The sequence below is a fragment of the Triticum aestivum genome, chromosome 3B (assembly GCF_018294505.1).
Source record: "Triticum aestivum cultivar Chinese Spring chromosome 3B, IWGSC CS RefSeq v2.1, whole genome shotgun sequence".
NCBI classification, from domain to species: Eukaryota; Viridiplantae; Streptophyta; class Magnoliopsida; order Poales; family Poaceae; genus Triticum; species Triticum aestivum.
Genome location: NC_057801.1, coordinates 753,920,664 through 753,937,139, shown reverse-complemented (window position 1 = coordinate 753,937,139; position 16,476 = coordinate 753,920,664). Strand labels below are relative to the sequence as shown.

At 41.3% G+C, this 16,476-nt stretch overlaps 1 protein-coding gene across 1 annotated transcript; it reads left to right on the top strand.

The window, feature by feature from the left end:
- The first annotated feature begins 1,684 nt into the window (after positions 1-1,684).
- Positions 1,685-14,577, top strand: LOC123072219 (DNA-directed RNA polymerase III subunit 1). Its single transcript, XM_044495788.1, has 27 exons — positions 1,685-1,941; positions 2,023-2,152; positions 2,302-2,451; positions 2,542-2,698; positions 2,801-2,982; positions 3,102-3,220; positions 3,304-3,403; positions 4,024-4,224; positions 4,306-4,454; positions 4,530-4,671; positions 4,826-4,966; positions 5,061-5,249; positions 5,563-5,797; positions 7,328-7,421; positions 7,931-8,165; positions 8,682-8,873; positions 9,415-9,513; positions 9,870-10,073; positions 10,168-10,440; positions 11,250-11,397; positions 11,732-11,883; positions 12,594-12,752; positions 12,833-12,949; positions 13,021-13,106; positions 13,413-13,617; positions 13,743-13,945; positions 14,136-14,577. The coding sequence occupies exons 1-27, from the start codon at positions 1,871-1,873 to the stop codon at positions 14,188-14,190; spliced, it is 4,188 nt and encodes a 1,395-aa protein (XP_044351723.1). The 5' UTR covers positions 1,685-1,870; the 3' UTR covers positions 14,191-14,577.
- Positions 14,578-16,476: the final 1,899 nt, after the last annotated feature.

Below are 16,476 nucleotides of genomic sequence, written 5' to 3'. Positions count from 1 at the left end.
CGCTCCTTGTAAATGGGCTCATACACATCCAATACACGAAGCAGGAGTAGAGTTTTACGCTTCATAGCAGCCCGAACCTGGGTAAACCTCGTGCGTTCCTGCTAATCCTGCTCTTTGTACTTGTTCATCCCTCTAGTCGAACCGCAAAGGGATCACCATGATCCCATAGTTGGTCATACGCACGACACTGTCATGGCAGTTTTTTTCAACAGGAGACCTCTATCGTGGCATCAATTTTAGTTCTCTGCTGTGGCAGTACTTTTACAGCAAAAAAACTCTACCGTGGTAGCAACTTCAAAATCGCTATCCCACAGTCACACAACTATTCTTCTCCATGTGTATAGGGCGTGTTTTGTTTGTGTCCTGTCTCGAACCTGCCTGGCCTGAAGCCTGTCTGGAAGTCGCCTGGAGATCGTTTGGTTTATGTCCTTGTTCACGCACGGCACCAACTCGAGGTCCTTTGATGCATGATTATCACTTGTCGCCACTCGTTGACACGTAGGTCAACAAGTAAAATAAAAGACACTCGTATTGGTTCCTACCAATTGTCGTACCACGGCCTGCGGGTCAGGCCTGATGATTTGGTGCAACAATGCATTCTAGGTTAGTTTCTTGTGAAGATGACTTAATACCAAAAGGAAGTTACATATTTGTTGATGTTCTTACGGTACTCATTTTAATAGCTTTGCCATGTATAATGGTGCGATTATGTAGGCAGTTCACTCCGGCCTTTTCCATGTATTAGTTTGCCAGCATTATAGAGGTTGGAAACAATCATCGTAGTTTGATTGCGAATTGTTTGGTACTAGAGCTCATTCTGAACTATATCGGTCATGATTCATTGTTTTCTACTCTAGAATGTCACATCAGGGGAGCCACGTCCCAAAAACATGTCATATCTTCAGGGGAACTATATGGCCTGGTCCACATGTCAGTTGAAGGCACATCAGGGGAGCCGCGTCCCAAAAACACATGCATGACATGCCCACCGATTCCTTTTGAATTCACCTTATCAGTATGTTATAGAACACCTCAGGAACACAAAAATTCCAGTAGTTTCTTTTAAAAAAATATGTAGCGGAAGCTGACAGTATTATGTCTTTTGTGTCTGCCTAAGGGGGTTCGTTGAATATGTCTGAAGAATTCACAATTATTGCATATTGTTGGGTTCTTTGAACACGTCTGAAGAATTCACAATTACTGCATATTGTTGGGTTCTTTGAACATGTCTGAAGAATTCACAATTATTGCATATTGTGAATTGCATTTTCATCATAAGTGGATGGCTTTGAGGTTGTAAAAGTTTGTAAAGTGGATTTTCCGCTGGAGGGCGACTGGGCGAGGATGCATGAGGGATGCGGCGAGGAGGAAAAAGAACAAGATGGGTGTATGTTGGTCGTTTTTTTTTTGCAAAAGCTCAGAAAATGCAAGTGATAAATATGTTGGTTCCCAATTAGCGTTTGTAAAAACAAGGAAGCAAAAAGGTGGATACTCGAGACGAAGGATCGAACCCGAGACCTGGTGACTATGGCAAGAGAATCCAACCAATCGACCTAAGAGGCGACACAGCAAAACCCTAGAAAAAGTAGTAGATATAGTAAGTTCATATTTCGCCTTACCTATTTAATATGTTCCCTTCCGCAAGTGAAAAGTGATCGGTTCCGCGCCGCCTCCCTCCCCAGGAGCCGCCGCCGCCGCCGCCCCTCGCAGCCGCCGCGTCCCGTCCTCCCGCTCGCCCCCCGCCCCTCCTCCAGCAACGAGGAGGAGCGGCCGGTGCCCCCGCCCCCGCCCCCGAGCAGCCACCGCCTCCCCGTAAACCCATCCGCCACAAATCCACGGCCGCGGCATCGGGCGGAGCCGTCCGGGCGAGATGCTGCGGCAGGAGGAGAAGCTGCGGTGCACCAAGGAGCCCTTCATCGAGGATGTCGGCACCCGAAGGATGTAAGGATGCTCTGCTTCCCACCCCCTTGCGCCGTCGTGTTCGCCGCCCGCTCACTGACCCCTCGCCCCGCTTCGCTGCAGAAAGAGCATGCGCTTCAGCATGTTCTCCGGCAAGGAGATACGCCAGTCCGCGGAGGCGCAGGTCTGGAACAACCGGATCTACGAGCCCAACATGAAGCCGGCGCCCAACGGACTGCTCGACACGCGGATGGTAATCCCTCGCCTCATCCCCATTGATCAATTCAGGGATTCATCTGCGCATCTGCCTGAACAATTCAGGGATTCATATGTGCTCTAGCCAGGCATGCCACTCTGTTTGTGCAATGCGTTGTATTATCGATTTACTGTGGCAAATTCCAGGGAGCTGCGAACAAGCAGGGGGAGTGCGGCACCTGCCACGGTTCGTACACCGAGTGCCCAGGCCATTTCGGTTACCTGAAGCTCGCGCTGCCGGTTTTCAATGTTGGGTTCTTCAACAATATCCTGGATGTGGTCAAGTGTATCTGCAAGGTAACTAACGCCGAGGAGAAGCCAAAATGTCTCGGGGTCTGTGATCAGATATGTTGTGGTTCTTATACTTGTTACACCGTGCCTTTGCAGGGCTGCAGCAGGGTCCTTCTCGTGGAGAAGGATCGCCGAGAGTTTCTGAAGAAGATGCGACAACCTAGAGCAGAACCGCTGGTCAAATTCGCCCTCATGAAGAAAGTGAGGGACAAATGCAAGCTATCCCGTTGCCCCTGGTGTGGATTCATAAATGGCAAGCTTCCTTCTGATACTCCCTTTTCTCTCCTATGTTACCTGTGGCATGTAAATTTCCCTTGGGATTTCCTAGTAATGAATGAACTGGTTGGATGTGCAGGTGTAGCTAAGAAGGGCAGAATGGGCTTGGTAATTGTTCATGATTGTAGCAAAACTTTGGATGGAAGTACAGAAGAACTACGGTCTGCGTTATCACACAAGAAGGAAAAACTAGCCATTACTTCAATTCACACGTTGGACCCTGCAACTGTTCTATCTCTTTTCAGAAGAATGATTGATGAGGTGGATGCCACTCTGTTTTCGCCTTACAAGAGTATTTATTACTTTCAGCCGATTACCGCAGTACATAGGACATGGGTTTTTTCCTGTGTTTTTTACTATCACACTTCAATATTCTGCAGGACTGTGAATTGCTAAACCTTGGTGATAGGCCTGAGAAACTTATCATTACAGAGATCGCAGTGCCACCTGTGCCTATCCGTCCTTCCGTTTTTGTTGGTGGGGGTGGTGGTAGAATGAGGTTTGTTCTTTGGCACCTTGAACTTATATAACGGCGTTTCATCATAACCACATGAATGTCATTAATTGTCTTGCTTCTCGCAGCAATGAAGATAGTATTACTTGCATATTGAAGAATATTGTTAATACAAATTCCATCCTTAAGGGGACCCTTCAAAGTGGTGAACCGCTCGTGAAATGCTTTGTAAGATTACCCAGAGTCCTTCACTCGTTTTTCTTTCATTTCTCTTATATTTACCACTGTTTTCTTTGCCTCTACGGAGTGCTACATATGTGTTATCTGAAATTTTCATTGCATTCTAGAAAACTAGTCCTCCTCTATTTGTTCATGAAATGCCCAACTTGAGAGCTGATTGTTGGATACGATGATGAGGTCTGCTCAAGAGACACTTTAAATATTTGTTGGTTGTATGGAAGTGCTGCTCAGGAAATATGATTTATACGCGGCGTGAGATAAATAGACATTTTTGCTAACGTAATTGAATATTTAGTAATAACTTTAATCATTGGTGTTGAATTATCATCCTCCCTGTATGGGCTGGTAGCTGGTGCATTATCAACATCACAGTCCAAACAATTCTGCAATTTAGACATATAAAACGGCAAGATATTTTACACATTCTCTTCTAGATTATGTGCCCAAGTAACTACCTCAGAAGTGCTGTTTGAAGAGGAAATCTGATGATATATCTATGCTGTAATATTTGCATCATGATCTTTTCTAATCTTGCATTACTTTAATCTGATTAAAGTGTAATTTCATTCGGAAACTCTAGCTCAGTTTTCTCCTTTGTTTCTTTCAAGGATTGCTGGCAACACCTTCAACTTCAAGTTGTTGAATATATCAATAGTGATGCCCCCTGTCTTATTGACTCACAACACCGTGGCCTTATTCAACGACTCAAAGGCAAGACAGGCCGTTTTCGTGGGAACTTGTCCGGAAAACGTACGGAGTACACCGGAAGGACTGTCATATCTCCTGACCCAAATTTGAGGATAACAGAGGTACTTGTCCATATTTGGTCGATGTTCCTTATGTTCACTGTCTTGTTGATTTTGTATGTCATTACTAATTGAAACTTATAGGTGGCTATTCCTATTTTGATGGCTCGAGTCTTGACTTATCCTGAAAGAGTTTCATACTATAACATAGAGAAGCTGCGTCAATGTATACGAAATGGACCACACAAACATCCAGGGGCAAATTTTATATTACAACCTGATGGAACAAAGCTGTAAGTTGTAATTTTCTGAATTATTTAATTTTTAACAAGTTCAGCTTTCATACTTTGCTGTGGACTACATTTTAGGCATTTAAAGTACTGTGATAGAAGGATCGCTGCTCGGGATTTGAAATATGGCTGTATAGTCGAAAGGCATTTAGAAGATGGCGACATTGTCCTCTTCAACAGACAACCGAGCTTGCATAGAATGTCAATCATGTCACACAGGGTATAAATTGCTCTATTTTCTTCTTCAAGAAAACACAACAGCTTTGCGTTTCAAAGCATTGATAGAAAAGGAGAGTTTATGTACACGCCTGATTGCGCTGTACTTGTTGTACTAAATGATGTCTCACCTTTGGTTCCTTTTTTATCGAGTTCAGGCAAGGATAATGCCCTGGAGAACACTAAGATTTAATGAGTCTGTATGCAACCCTTACAATGCTGATTTTGATGGAGATGAGATGAATTTGCACGTCCCACAGACAGAGGAAGCTCGTACTGAAGCACTTATGCTTATGGGGGTAGCACTTGCAAACTCTTCTTTTTTAGTTTAATATTTTTGTTTTGCTTTGGATGCACTAACACTAGTTTGATACCTGATATTTAATTTCACAGGTTCAGAACAATTTATGTACCCCTAAGAATGGGGAAATACTGGTTGCTTCCACGCAGGACTTTTTGACATCTTCTTTTCTGATCACGAGAAAAGACTCCTTCTATGACAGGTCTTCCTTTACTCTCTTATGTTCATATCTTGGAGATGCAATGGAAAATATTGATTTGCCAACACCAGCATTAATTAAGGTAATATTTTCTTTGAATTATTTTTCTTTATGGCTATATGTTCTCCATGCTTTAATGTTTATTGCAAGCATCAAAGTAGTTATATAAACAGTTATGCCATTTGTGCTTCTTCTAATGTTTGTTACAAGTATATACATCATAAAATAGCTAATAAATTTGCAAAGTATTAATATGGAAACGAGGCACCCTCACTCTGAGTTGCTACTTCTTTTCGGAAAGCAAGTTTCAGCATTTTTATGCTTAACAAGAGACTTTAAATGGAGCATGTTTTTTCTTGTTACTCTGGAATGACTATATATCTGCTCTTTTGCAGCCTATTGAGCTTTGGACTGGTAAACAACTATTCAGTGTGTTAGTACGTCCTAACGCATTTACAAAGGTCTATCTGAATCTTGGTGTTAGAGAGAAAATCTGTACGAAGAAATGCCCTCTTACTGTCGAAGATAAGACATCTGAAGCAGTACATGATGCAATGTGTCCGAATGATGGTTTTGTCTACTTCCGAAACAGTGAACTTTTATCTGGGCAAGTTGGGAAGAAAACTTTAGGTGAGAACATTTTATAAGTTTGTTTTGATTTCTAGTTCAATGATTCATCTAAAGAACCATTTCTTGGGATTAGAAGGTTGAACACTGTTCTAGTTTTGTATGCGTCTTCTTAATAAAATGTTTTGTTTGTACTGCATAATTTTTCTTTTCATTGTAATGCTTCAGACTATTTTATTTACATGCCTGAGTGTTGAAAATTATTTATTTGATGTAGGAAGAGTAGTTTTTCATCTTGTCTTGTAAAATAAACTATGTATGTTCCACCCAAGCAGCAAACTGTTATTAGTCTACGCTACCATGCTTTTGTGCAATAGCTGAACCTTACTTTGCAATGATTTCGCTCTTGAACACGCCCCAAAGCGCATGTCATATTTCATTAGAAGGAGAAAGCCAGGAAGGCGCAAAATACAACTATAACTAAACAACAGAAAAAAGCACAGAGAAAAGAAGTGATGCAAGAGCATCGAAAACAAGCTAAGCTAACAAACTAACAGAGCTACCAAAAGACAACCAAAGAGTGGTCAAGGAAAACCCCCAGCTCAAGCTACCACTGCATCTGGAGGCCTAGCGTGCAGTGGGAGCAGGCAAAGCGCCTTTGCTCCTGCCAACTTTCAGAACTTCAGCTGGCTGTCTGACCATGCGTCCTTGAAGATGGCACATTTCTCCTGCGCCAGTCTCCAAAGAGTGAGTGATCAATGATCTGGAGGCCCTCACCTTATCTCCTGGATACAACGTAGTTTGTAAGGAGATGGGAGATCGTCTCATCCTCCTGGCTTCACAGAAGGCATTCATCTGGATGTTGTAACAAATATGCTCCAAACAATGTGCAGTCCAATAGCAATTGGCTGCCCCTAGCCAAACAAATATCTTGCACTTAAGAGGCGCCCAACATTTGCGATGATAATCTCTCTTTAGCTTTTTTCTGCTTGCTAGTTTCTTTTTGGTTTTCATGGCTTCTTATTCTTTATTTCTTTTGCAGTGTTAGATAGATAATTCTTGTTTTTTTGGGCTTTTGAGCATTCTGTTTTGGGAGTTACTTGTATCTTTGCGTCATTTTGACATACTCCTTAATGTTAAATGACACACATTTTGATGCATGTTGGAGAAAAAATTCAGAAATTATACTACAGAGTTTAGGATGTAAGTGCAAAGCTCAGGATTGGACCTTGGAATTGTTTTTTGGAGGAAATGGGACCTTGGTATTATTGATGTATGCCAATTTATTGACTGTATGAAATAGTGCATTGTATGGTCATATCTAAATTATCCATGTCAATCTAGATTCCAGGACATCATGTACCGTGTTCTTGGGATATTTTCTTTTTTTTCAGGAGTGTTAGTTATTCATTGTCATAGCTCTGTCATGATGTACTCTCATGAATCATGCCATAAACCACATATAACAGATGGTGTGCATTTCAGCACTCACATTAGCAAACAGCATTATTCATTTGGCCTAGTATTTGTTATTTTCACTTCTCTTGACAGATTGGAAAGCAAACCAAAATTTGATTGACGTTTTGTCTCCAGGTAATGGGAATAATGAGGGCATGTTCTCCGTTCTTATAAGAGATTATAATTCTCACGCTGCAGCAAGCTGTATGAATCGTCTGGCGAAGTTTAGGTGAGACTAGTTCAAAGATTTGTACTCCCTCTGTAAACTAATATAAGAGCGTTTAGATAACTATTTTAGTGTTCTAAATGCTCTTATATTAGTTTACGGAGGGAGTACAACATTATCCTTTCTTAATTATTTGTAATTTTGTACCATACTACTAATTTTCTCTTATCCATTTGCTCAAGAGAATAAAAATGTGAAGGCACCATCTTTACTTTCTTCTAACTTGTATACAAATATATTTCTTTTTCTTATTTACTTTCTGAGATCATACGTAAAGGCACCATCTTTACTTTCTTCTAACTTGTATACAAATATATTTCTTTTTCTTATTTACTTTCTGAGATCATACCTAGTACACATTTTTTCCAAATTCATATAGTGCAATTCTTATTGAAATTTTGCAGATTATCAATTGTATATTTGCTTATTTCGATTGTGATTGTAAATTGCTATGTGAAACTAGTTTATAAAAAGTTTGTCCTGATCCAAGGTATTTACCTTTTCTCCTGCAGTGCAAGGTTCATAGGGAATCATGGGTTTTCAATTGGTGTGGATGATGTCCAACCAGGAGAAAGTCTAAATGAGAAAAAGGGGAAAACAATAGGAGAAGGATATCAAGAATGCCATGAGCTTATTGCTCAATATTCAAAGGGTGCACTCAAACCACAACCAGGATGCAGCAGAGCTCAAACATTGGAGGCTCGGATATCTGGTGTACTAAATAAATTAAGAGACACAGCTGGAGATGTAAGTTCTAACTGGTTTTCTTGGTCCATCCCGATTCCTTAACCAATTAGCTTCTGATTGTTTTTCTAGCCGGAGCCTTTTTATACAACTATATATTAGGGGTGTTCAATTATGGGTTGGCAAACCCAACCAACCTGGCTGCTTGATACTCTAGTACAACCGTAGGTGTACTGTTCACATCAGCTGCTTGGACAAAGCCGTTTTTGAACACCCTATTTTGTACAAGTTGGAAAAACTTCGGCGTCAGATTCCTTCAGTCTAACATTTGATATTATGTTTGCAGTATCACAACTTTGCAGTTTTACCTAGCAAATTTTCCTTGTACAGATCTCTTTTTGACTAGCCTAATTTTTTCAATACACAAGTTTCTTATCACTAGCCTAATTTTTATTTTAAAGTGAGGATTTAGTGAAAGTATCGATAAATGATTCAAGTCCACTGGCGAACCTGTTGTGTCCATTTTCAATTAATCATACTTGTGCATTGAATGACTTGAGTTGAACCTTATTTTTTCAGCACTGTATGAGTACACTTCACTGGAGGAACAGCCCATTGATTATGTCTCAGTGTGGATCTAAAGGTTCTCCAATCAATATCAGTCAGATGGTTGTATGTGTTGGCCAACAATCAGTTGGAGGACGCCGTGCCCCAAATGGTTTTATAGATCGAACGCTTCCTCACTTCCCTATAAATTCAAAGACCCCCGCGGTAAGAACAGGACTAAGAAATATGATTTGTTCATTTGTGCAACCACTTTTTGTTTTCGTATGCCATGCACCACACACTTGAAAATTTGCTGAATGGTTATGTGAATCTTTATTTTGTTGAGGGCCCGTCAGCTCTGTTGCAGGATATCTTGTAGAAAGATTCATACTGCTAGGGCATAATTAGCCAAGTACCATCAGGAAGTTGTATAAATTTGAAAATTCCATCCACCCTGAGGATGACTTGTGAGGCATGTCCGCATGTGGCCCATGTCAGTGACACGTCGGATGATATTTTTCAACTAGTTTTTATCAATGGCAGTGAGCAATCCATTTGTTCGTACAGTAGTAGTGTATTATTTGCATACGGCATTACATGAAATGACATTTGTAGTCAGAATTTACTAATTCATCTTTAATCTTTTTTTCTTTTCTACTTGGTCCAACTGCCATTTTATTTGTATTCAGTGTGTGGGATCATATTATTGTGACAACACATGTATGTTCTCTTCAGCTAAGCTATTTTCTTTGTCTTCCATTTGCAGGCGAAAGGTTTTGTTGCTAATTCATTCTATACCGGTTTGACTGCTACTGAGTTTTTCTTCCATACAATGGGTGGAAGAGAAGGTCTTGTTGACACAGCGGTAGGTCTAAATCTAGATCATATTTTGGTTGCATACTACTCCTATTACATATCAAAAATGTAATTTAGTTCACTGATTGGGCCAGCCTGACAGCTTAGAATGTGCAACTTTTAAAGCAGATCATAACACTAAAGCTGACTAGTTATTTCGGTAAAGGGAAAGGGTAAATCCCAGCCCCAAAACCTGGAGTAGCATACATCAAAACTTTAATTTTTGGTATCTGCAGCAACCTACCAACTATGTCAGACTTCTGGATACTTCAAATAACCCTTTTCTTTCAAAAACGTAGATATATCATTTTATTTCTTAGTTGGAGTCTGATATCTGTTTTTTTTCTTGTGAACTTCTAATCATAGGTCAAAACAGCAGAAACTGGATACATGTCCCGTAGGTTAATGAAGGGTTTGGAAGATCTCTCAGTTTTCTATGATCAGACAGTCCGCAACGCTAGTGGTGGTATAGTTCAATTTGTCTATGGAGATGATGGCATGGATCCTGTAAAGATGGAAGGAAAAGGTGGCAATCCCTTGAATCTGGACCAATTGTTTATGAAAGTCATGGTTAGTTTTAACATACATGAATGCTTTCTTAGATTGATAAAGGAAAGTGTGCCTTGTGCTCTGTTCATTGACCAATGATGTCTTGACATTGTAGGCCACATGTCCTCAAAGGGGACATGAAACATTATCTCCTGAGGGAATCTCACAAATGTTAAATGATAAGCTCTCCGAACAAGACCCCTCAGCTGGTGGTTGTAGCGATAGGTTCAAGGAATTGTTAACAAAATTTGTCGGGAATCGCATCAAAATGCTGAGAAACACAAGGCGGGCACTTCACCTAGATGAAGATCATGTGGGAAGGAAGGACTCCAGCATTGAGGAGTGCGTTGCTGCTAATATTTCTGGCATATCTGCAAAACAACTGCAGGTATGTATCATACTTTGCATTTACTAATTCATAATTGCTTTGCCAAAGTGCTGTAATCTTAGACACATCGCTTATATCCAGTTAGGCATGGTCAACAGTAGGTACAGCAAGGTTGGCTTTGCTGTTGCTGGAGGTAGGATGTCGCTGGGTAATGTAGGAAGTGCCGTTGTTGGCTGGGTGTAGCCTGAGCCTTAGGCTTGTACCTAAACTTCTTTTGTCTATCTATGCATGATGTATCGTGGCACAAATCTTCCATTTTTTTCTCCAAGAAAAAGAAATCCAGTCAGACTTTAGATCTCTCATTTAAATGTATGAGATTATCAACTTTTCTACCAGCAAGTAGATCAGTATGGTAACGGTTTACTGTTATGGTCCTTTATTGGTGTTCATTCATGCGTTTAGAGTTACTGCATAAGTTGCATGCTGTATTGATCTACTTGTCAAGTTTGTAGGCTTTTTAAATTTCTTATATTAAACAAGCTGGTGGTTTATGCTTGTTGCTTGCCCCGCAAAATGTGCCTTGCTTTTTCTGTCGATGTCAATACCAAACTAGCAACCACTCCTAAATTATTTGAATGTAAATTTTGTGAGCCTCTTTCAAGCACTTCAACTGTGATATGCTCACCAAACACTTCCTGATGCAACATTTTCCTAGTTTTGTTGAGAAATGAATCTTTGGTAATACACAGTACCACAGTAGGTAAGACTGGTTTTAGATCCGCCCCAAGGATTGTTATTTATAGTTTGTCCGTGCATTTTGTTCTTCTGTCGGTCTGCTACATGACTTGTTTTTCCTTTTCCTGGCTCAGGTTTTTCTTGATACTTGTTTATCTCGTTATCACTCAAAAATAATCGAAGCAGGAGCATCAATTGGTGCAATCGGGGCTCAGAGTATTGGGGAGCCTGGGACCCAGATGACACTGAAAACCTTTCATTTTGCAGGAGTAGCCAGCATGAGTATCCTTTCTGTGCTATGTATTTAAGGAAAATTGTGGTGTTTTAACATGCTGAAGTGGGGCATATTTAGTTTCTTATCTGAAACCTTTTATTTAGGGGGCTGCTCTTGTCATTTATAGTTTAACAAATATAACATGATACTGTCAACAGTTCGAACAAGGAGGTTTTATGCCGTCACTATTAATATGGTACGATGTTGTGGCATACAAAGTCCGTAAATATAAACACATGATGTTGAATTCACTAGATTCATTTCCTTTATACTCCCTCTGTAAACTTTTATAAGATTGTTTAGATCACTAAGTACTTGTTTCCTTAATGAACACCAATAAAGATGTTACTCTTGGAGTTCCTCGCATCAAGGAAATCATCAATGCTGCTAAAAAGATAAGCACACCTATTATCACTGCAGAACTTTTGTCTGGGCAGGATGAGTCATTTGGCGTAAAGGTGAAACGTTGTATCGAGAAAGTAGTGCTGGGCGAGGTATATTTTTTCAGAATTTCTTTTAAAATTTTGCGCACACATAAAGAAAGTTTGGCTGCTTGCACTTTCCTCCTGTTTTTCTTTTTAAAAGAACATGTTGCATATATTTAGTCCATCTATAGCTGCGAAGATAGATTATTTGTCATTTCCCAGGCATTAAATTATTTATGCATTATAGAAACTTTACAGGAGGCCCTGATGGTTATATTATCTATATTGTACAAAACACAATTCACAAAATATGCGGATGATCATGTTCAAAGGACCTGGGGGGGGGGGGGGGGGGCTAGGTTTTGCAAAGAGAACTACAAAGGCCTGAAAAGGACAGTCTAAAACAAGTTTATAGCAAGAAATTCAATCCCAGAATCGAGGAAGTTTGGGCTTTCGTTATTGATGCTGAAACTTTTATTTGTATTTGGCTGTTTTTATGTTACTAAAATAACAAATATAATTATATTTTTTGTACGAATTTTCTTATCTGTCCAGCAATAATGTTAATAACTGTTAGTTTAATAGAAAATATTGCACTGTTAACATGTTGAAGTGGAGATTATTCAATGATTTGTCTTGGTTTTAGTTTGTCTGGTACTGTAGTCGTTGCATCTCTTTTTCTACATGAGCATGAAAATGAAGAAAAAGCTATTAGTGTAACAGATATATTTTGTAAGGAAGCACTCAACTTGCTGAGAAGCCTTGTAATGCCTGAACAGGTGGCAGCAGCCATAAAGATTGTCTTGAAATCAAGCCAGCCAAATTTGGTTGTGAAACTTGATATGCAACGAATAGAAGCTCAGGGGTACGAAGGAATCTCTGCCGACTCTGTGCAGCTATCAATAATAAATTATCCAAAACTCAAGTTAAAATCTCAGGTATGAATAACGCTTTGAGTTTGATGTGATACGTCCAATACATTCTCTGTGGCTGTAATCATGGTATATGATATTCGCAGCATGTTCGTGTAATTGATGAAGCCAAGTTGAGAATATATCCAGATGGAACAGATAGATCCAAACTCCAGTTTGAGCTGCACAATCTCAAATCCATGCTTCCAAAAGTGATTGTGAAGGTAAACACGACGTGCTATGTTTTTTTTGGGTGCCATTATGAGGATGTTGCTGACAGTTTTAATCAATTCAGGGTATTCAAACTGTTGAAAGAGCTGTTGTCAACCCCGTTAAAGGACGTGACAAAACCATTGAAAGATATAACCTGCTGGTTGAAGGGTAAGACTTTTACTATTTATTCAGCTTTGGCGGCATGAAGTTTACTGCCAGTGAGGAGCTTGTTGTTACCTTTGCTGGAAAGTTTCAATCGCAAGAGCGCTCTCTAAAAACCTTCATGGACTGTTTCTCATTCCGTTTGAGAAAAGAGAGACCATGAGCTTTCTAATTTCTTTCTTTGTCAACCTTCATTCAATGATGTGTTGAAATATTTTAGCGAATTGCTTCTGGGAATTGTTTATAAGCCTTGCTGTGAGTATTTTTGTGAGATGATATATGGTAACCAAGTACATTCATTGTGTATTACAGAACAAACCTGTTAGCGGTATTGGGCGCTCCAGGAGTAGACGCTATGAAAACAAAAAGTAATCACATCATGGAGGTGAACCAGACACTCGGAATCGAGGCCGCAAGGAGATCTATCATCGATGAGATTCAGTATACATTTGAGAGCAACAACATGATCATTGATCTGAGACATATGATGCTTCTGGCAGATCTGATGACATACAAGGTACAGTAGTAGTAATCGTCAATCTTGACACTTTGATCTTACAATTGCAACACCCTCCATCTTTGGCCTGCCCCATGTCCTTGGAAGACTAACGAACATGCTGCCCGCGTTGATGCTCTGCGCAGGGTGAAGTCCTGGGCATCACGAGGTATGGGATTGCGAAGATGAAGAGCAGCGTGCTGATGCTGGCCTCTTTCGAGAAAACTTCGGAGCATCTCTTCAATGCTTCATACGCCGGGCGCGAGGATCAGATAGACGGAGTCAGTGAGTGCATTATCATGGGCATACCCATGCAACTTGGCACGGGCATTCTCAAAGTTAGGCAAAGGTATGTGCTTGCATGGGGTCTGACCTTAAATTTCGCTGTGTTTTTCGAGATAACAGTTCTGTTTTTTCTAGACCTGTTTCGACTACCAAGAAAATAAAAAGACAAGACAGTAGTAATATTGTTGCAATGAATCCACTCTTAAGCAGCAAGACGAGCACATGTGTGATATTTGTTTGCTTTTTGCTTGCAGGCTCGAGAGTTTGCCTGAATTTAAGTACCAGCCTGCTCCGATCATGTCGTCATAACACACAGGCATTACCGCAGTGAAAATCCATCCATCCGAAGCTGGAAGTGTGAGCAGCTAGATAGGGGCTGTAGGTAGTTTTGAGGCGCCATGGCATGCCATGGGGAAAAGGCAAGGACATTTTTGGACAGGACCCGTAGCCACCGGGTCGCTTTAGCTTAATAGATAGGAAAACAGAGAACAAAGATGATCATTTATACCAGTATTAGAGTATTGGTTATATTATCGATCTCCATTAAAGGTAGATGCTGCTTTGTTACCTGAGATATACTTTTTTTCTTTATTCCCTTGTGTGTGTTATAATTTTGGTGGCGTGCCGAAGTTGACCAGCTTGCGTGTTGTTCGTTGCTACTCCCAAGTTTTATAAGACGTTTTAGGATTCGCTGTTCATTTCTCCGCACGTTATTTGGAAATTTCGGTCTTTTCCAAATCTCCCTAGCTCACCTTTGACGTAGACGCACCTTCCTCTCGGACGTGTCTTCCGCCTTCTTCTTAGGTGTCACTGTCTCTGTCTCTTCATCTTGTTCGCGTCGCCTCTCCCTCTCGCCCGCATCGTTTGTGCCACCTAGGTTGGGCCAAAGTTGAAAGTTGCCTTTCTTTTAGTGAGGTCAAGAACGAGCGGGAGGAGCACGGGAACGACGGCCTTGTCCTGCTCGACGATGGTGTCGCTCCTCTTCGCCCTCCACCTGCAAAGAGGAGCGCGGCTGCTGGACGTTGCCATCCCCGACAGGCTCTCTTCGTTGAAGGGCACCTGTTGGTACCCCGCCGCCGCTATGAGTTCCCCGTCGCCTGCCCCCAGGTCGCCCCCGAGATTGAGCTCCCCGCTCGACCTGGAAGGTTTACATCGTTATTTTTTCTTTCATGCACTGTTTGCATGGGTGGACTTTGGAATAGATGGATGCAGATGTACTCCAAACCACCGTGGCCAAGAATTGCTCACGCCGTGGCTCGCGCAGAGGAGCTCTCCTGGAATTGACACTTCCATGACAATAATTGTGACAAAAACGATAGAAAATGAGATCTTCGTCCTGGATGGGCTGCAGGCGTACCTGCATGACGTTCTTTGGACCATTCATAACGTAAAAAATCATCGTAGAAGGATTTTTTTGGGATTTCATGGTATACGGTGGATGGTCGGGCCGAGCGAAGCAGGGGTGGTTTGCATGTTTCTCCCGTACGCGCATGTGCGAGCGCATTACTGAACTCGAGCGAGCCCTTCACATTACTGAACCCGAAAGAACCTTCGCATTAGTAAACTCTAGAGCTAGGTGAATGATTTGTCATTGATGTCCCCTCTACGGGCTAAGCCCTATGGCTTATATCCACGCTAGGAAGGGTATCTAGGGTTACAAGGTCGGTGGCTAGAAACTAGGCAGCAGTAGAGATCCTGGAGTATACGTCAAGTCTTCAGGAGAAGCACTCTTGATCACGCCTCCTCCGTGCGGCCTCCGGAGTCCATCTTGACCACAAATGAGGAGTCGTTGGCCTGACCCGAAGAGCAATTGGCCCACTGGGTTAGTACCCCCTTATCTAGGACACCGTCGAACAATACGGAAACTAAAGGATATTAAAGCCTCCTTTTAATAGAGAACCGGAACAAAACATTAACACATAGTGAATACATGGACTCCTCAAACTACGGTAATCACCGAAAATAATCTCAATTATTGTCACCTTGGGGTATGCAGTCGTAACACGTAATAGATGCGTATAACTTGCAAGATAGGATCAAGAACTCAAATATATTGATGAAGACATAAAGGATTCAGATATGAAATCATGGCACTCGGGCCCTAGTGACAAGCATTAAGCATGACAAAGTCATAGCAACATCAATATCAAAATATAGTGGATACTAGAGATCAAGCCCTAACAAATAGACTTGATTACATGGTAAATCTTATCCAACCCCATCACCGTCCAGCAAGCCTACGAAGGAATTACTCATTTCTGGTGGTGAGCATCATGAAATTGGTTATGAAGAAGGGTTGGTGATGATGATGGTGATGAATCCCCCTTTCCTGAGCCCCAACCAGACTCCAGATCTGGCCTCCCGATGAAGAAAAGGAGGTGGCGGCAGCTCCGTATCGTAAAACATGATGAAATAGGAATTTATAGGCTTGAGATTAGGGTCAGCGTAGCCACGTGGGCCCCACAAGCTACATGGGCACGCCCAAGGGGGTGGCCGCGCCCATGTGGCTTGTAGACCACTAGTGGGTCCCATCCTATGGATCTTTGCTCCAATATTTTTTTATATTTCATAAAAAATCTTCAAAAAGTTTCGTCC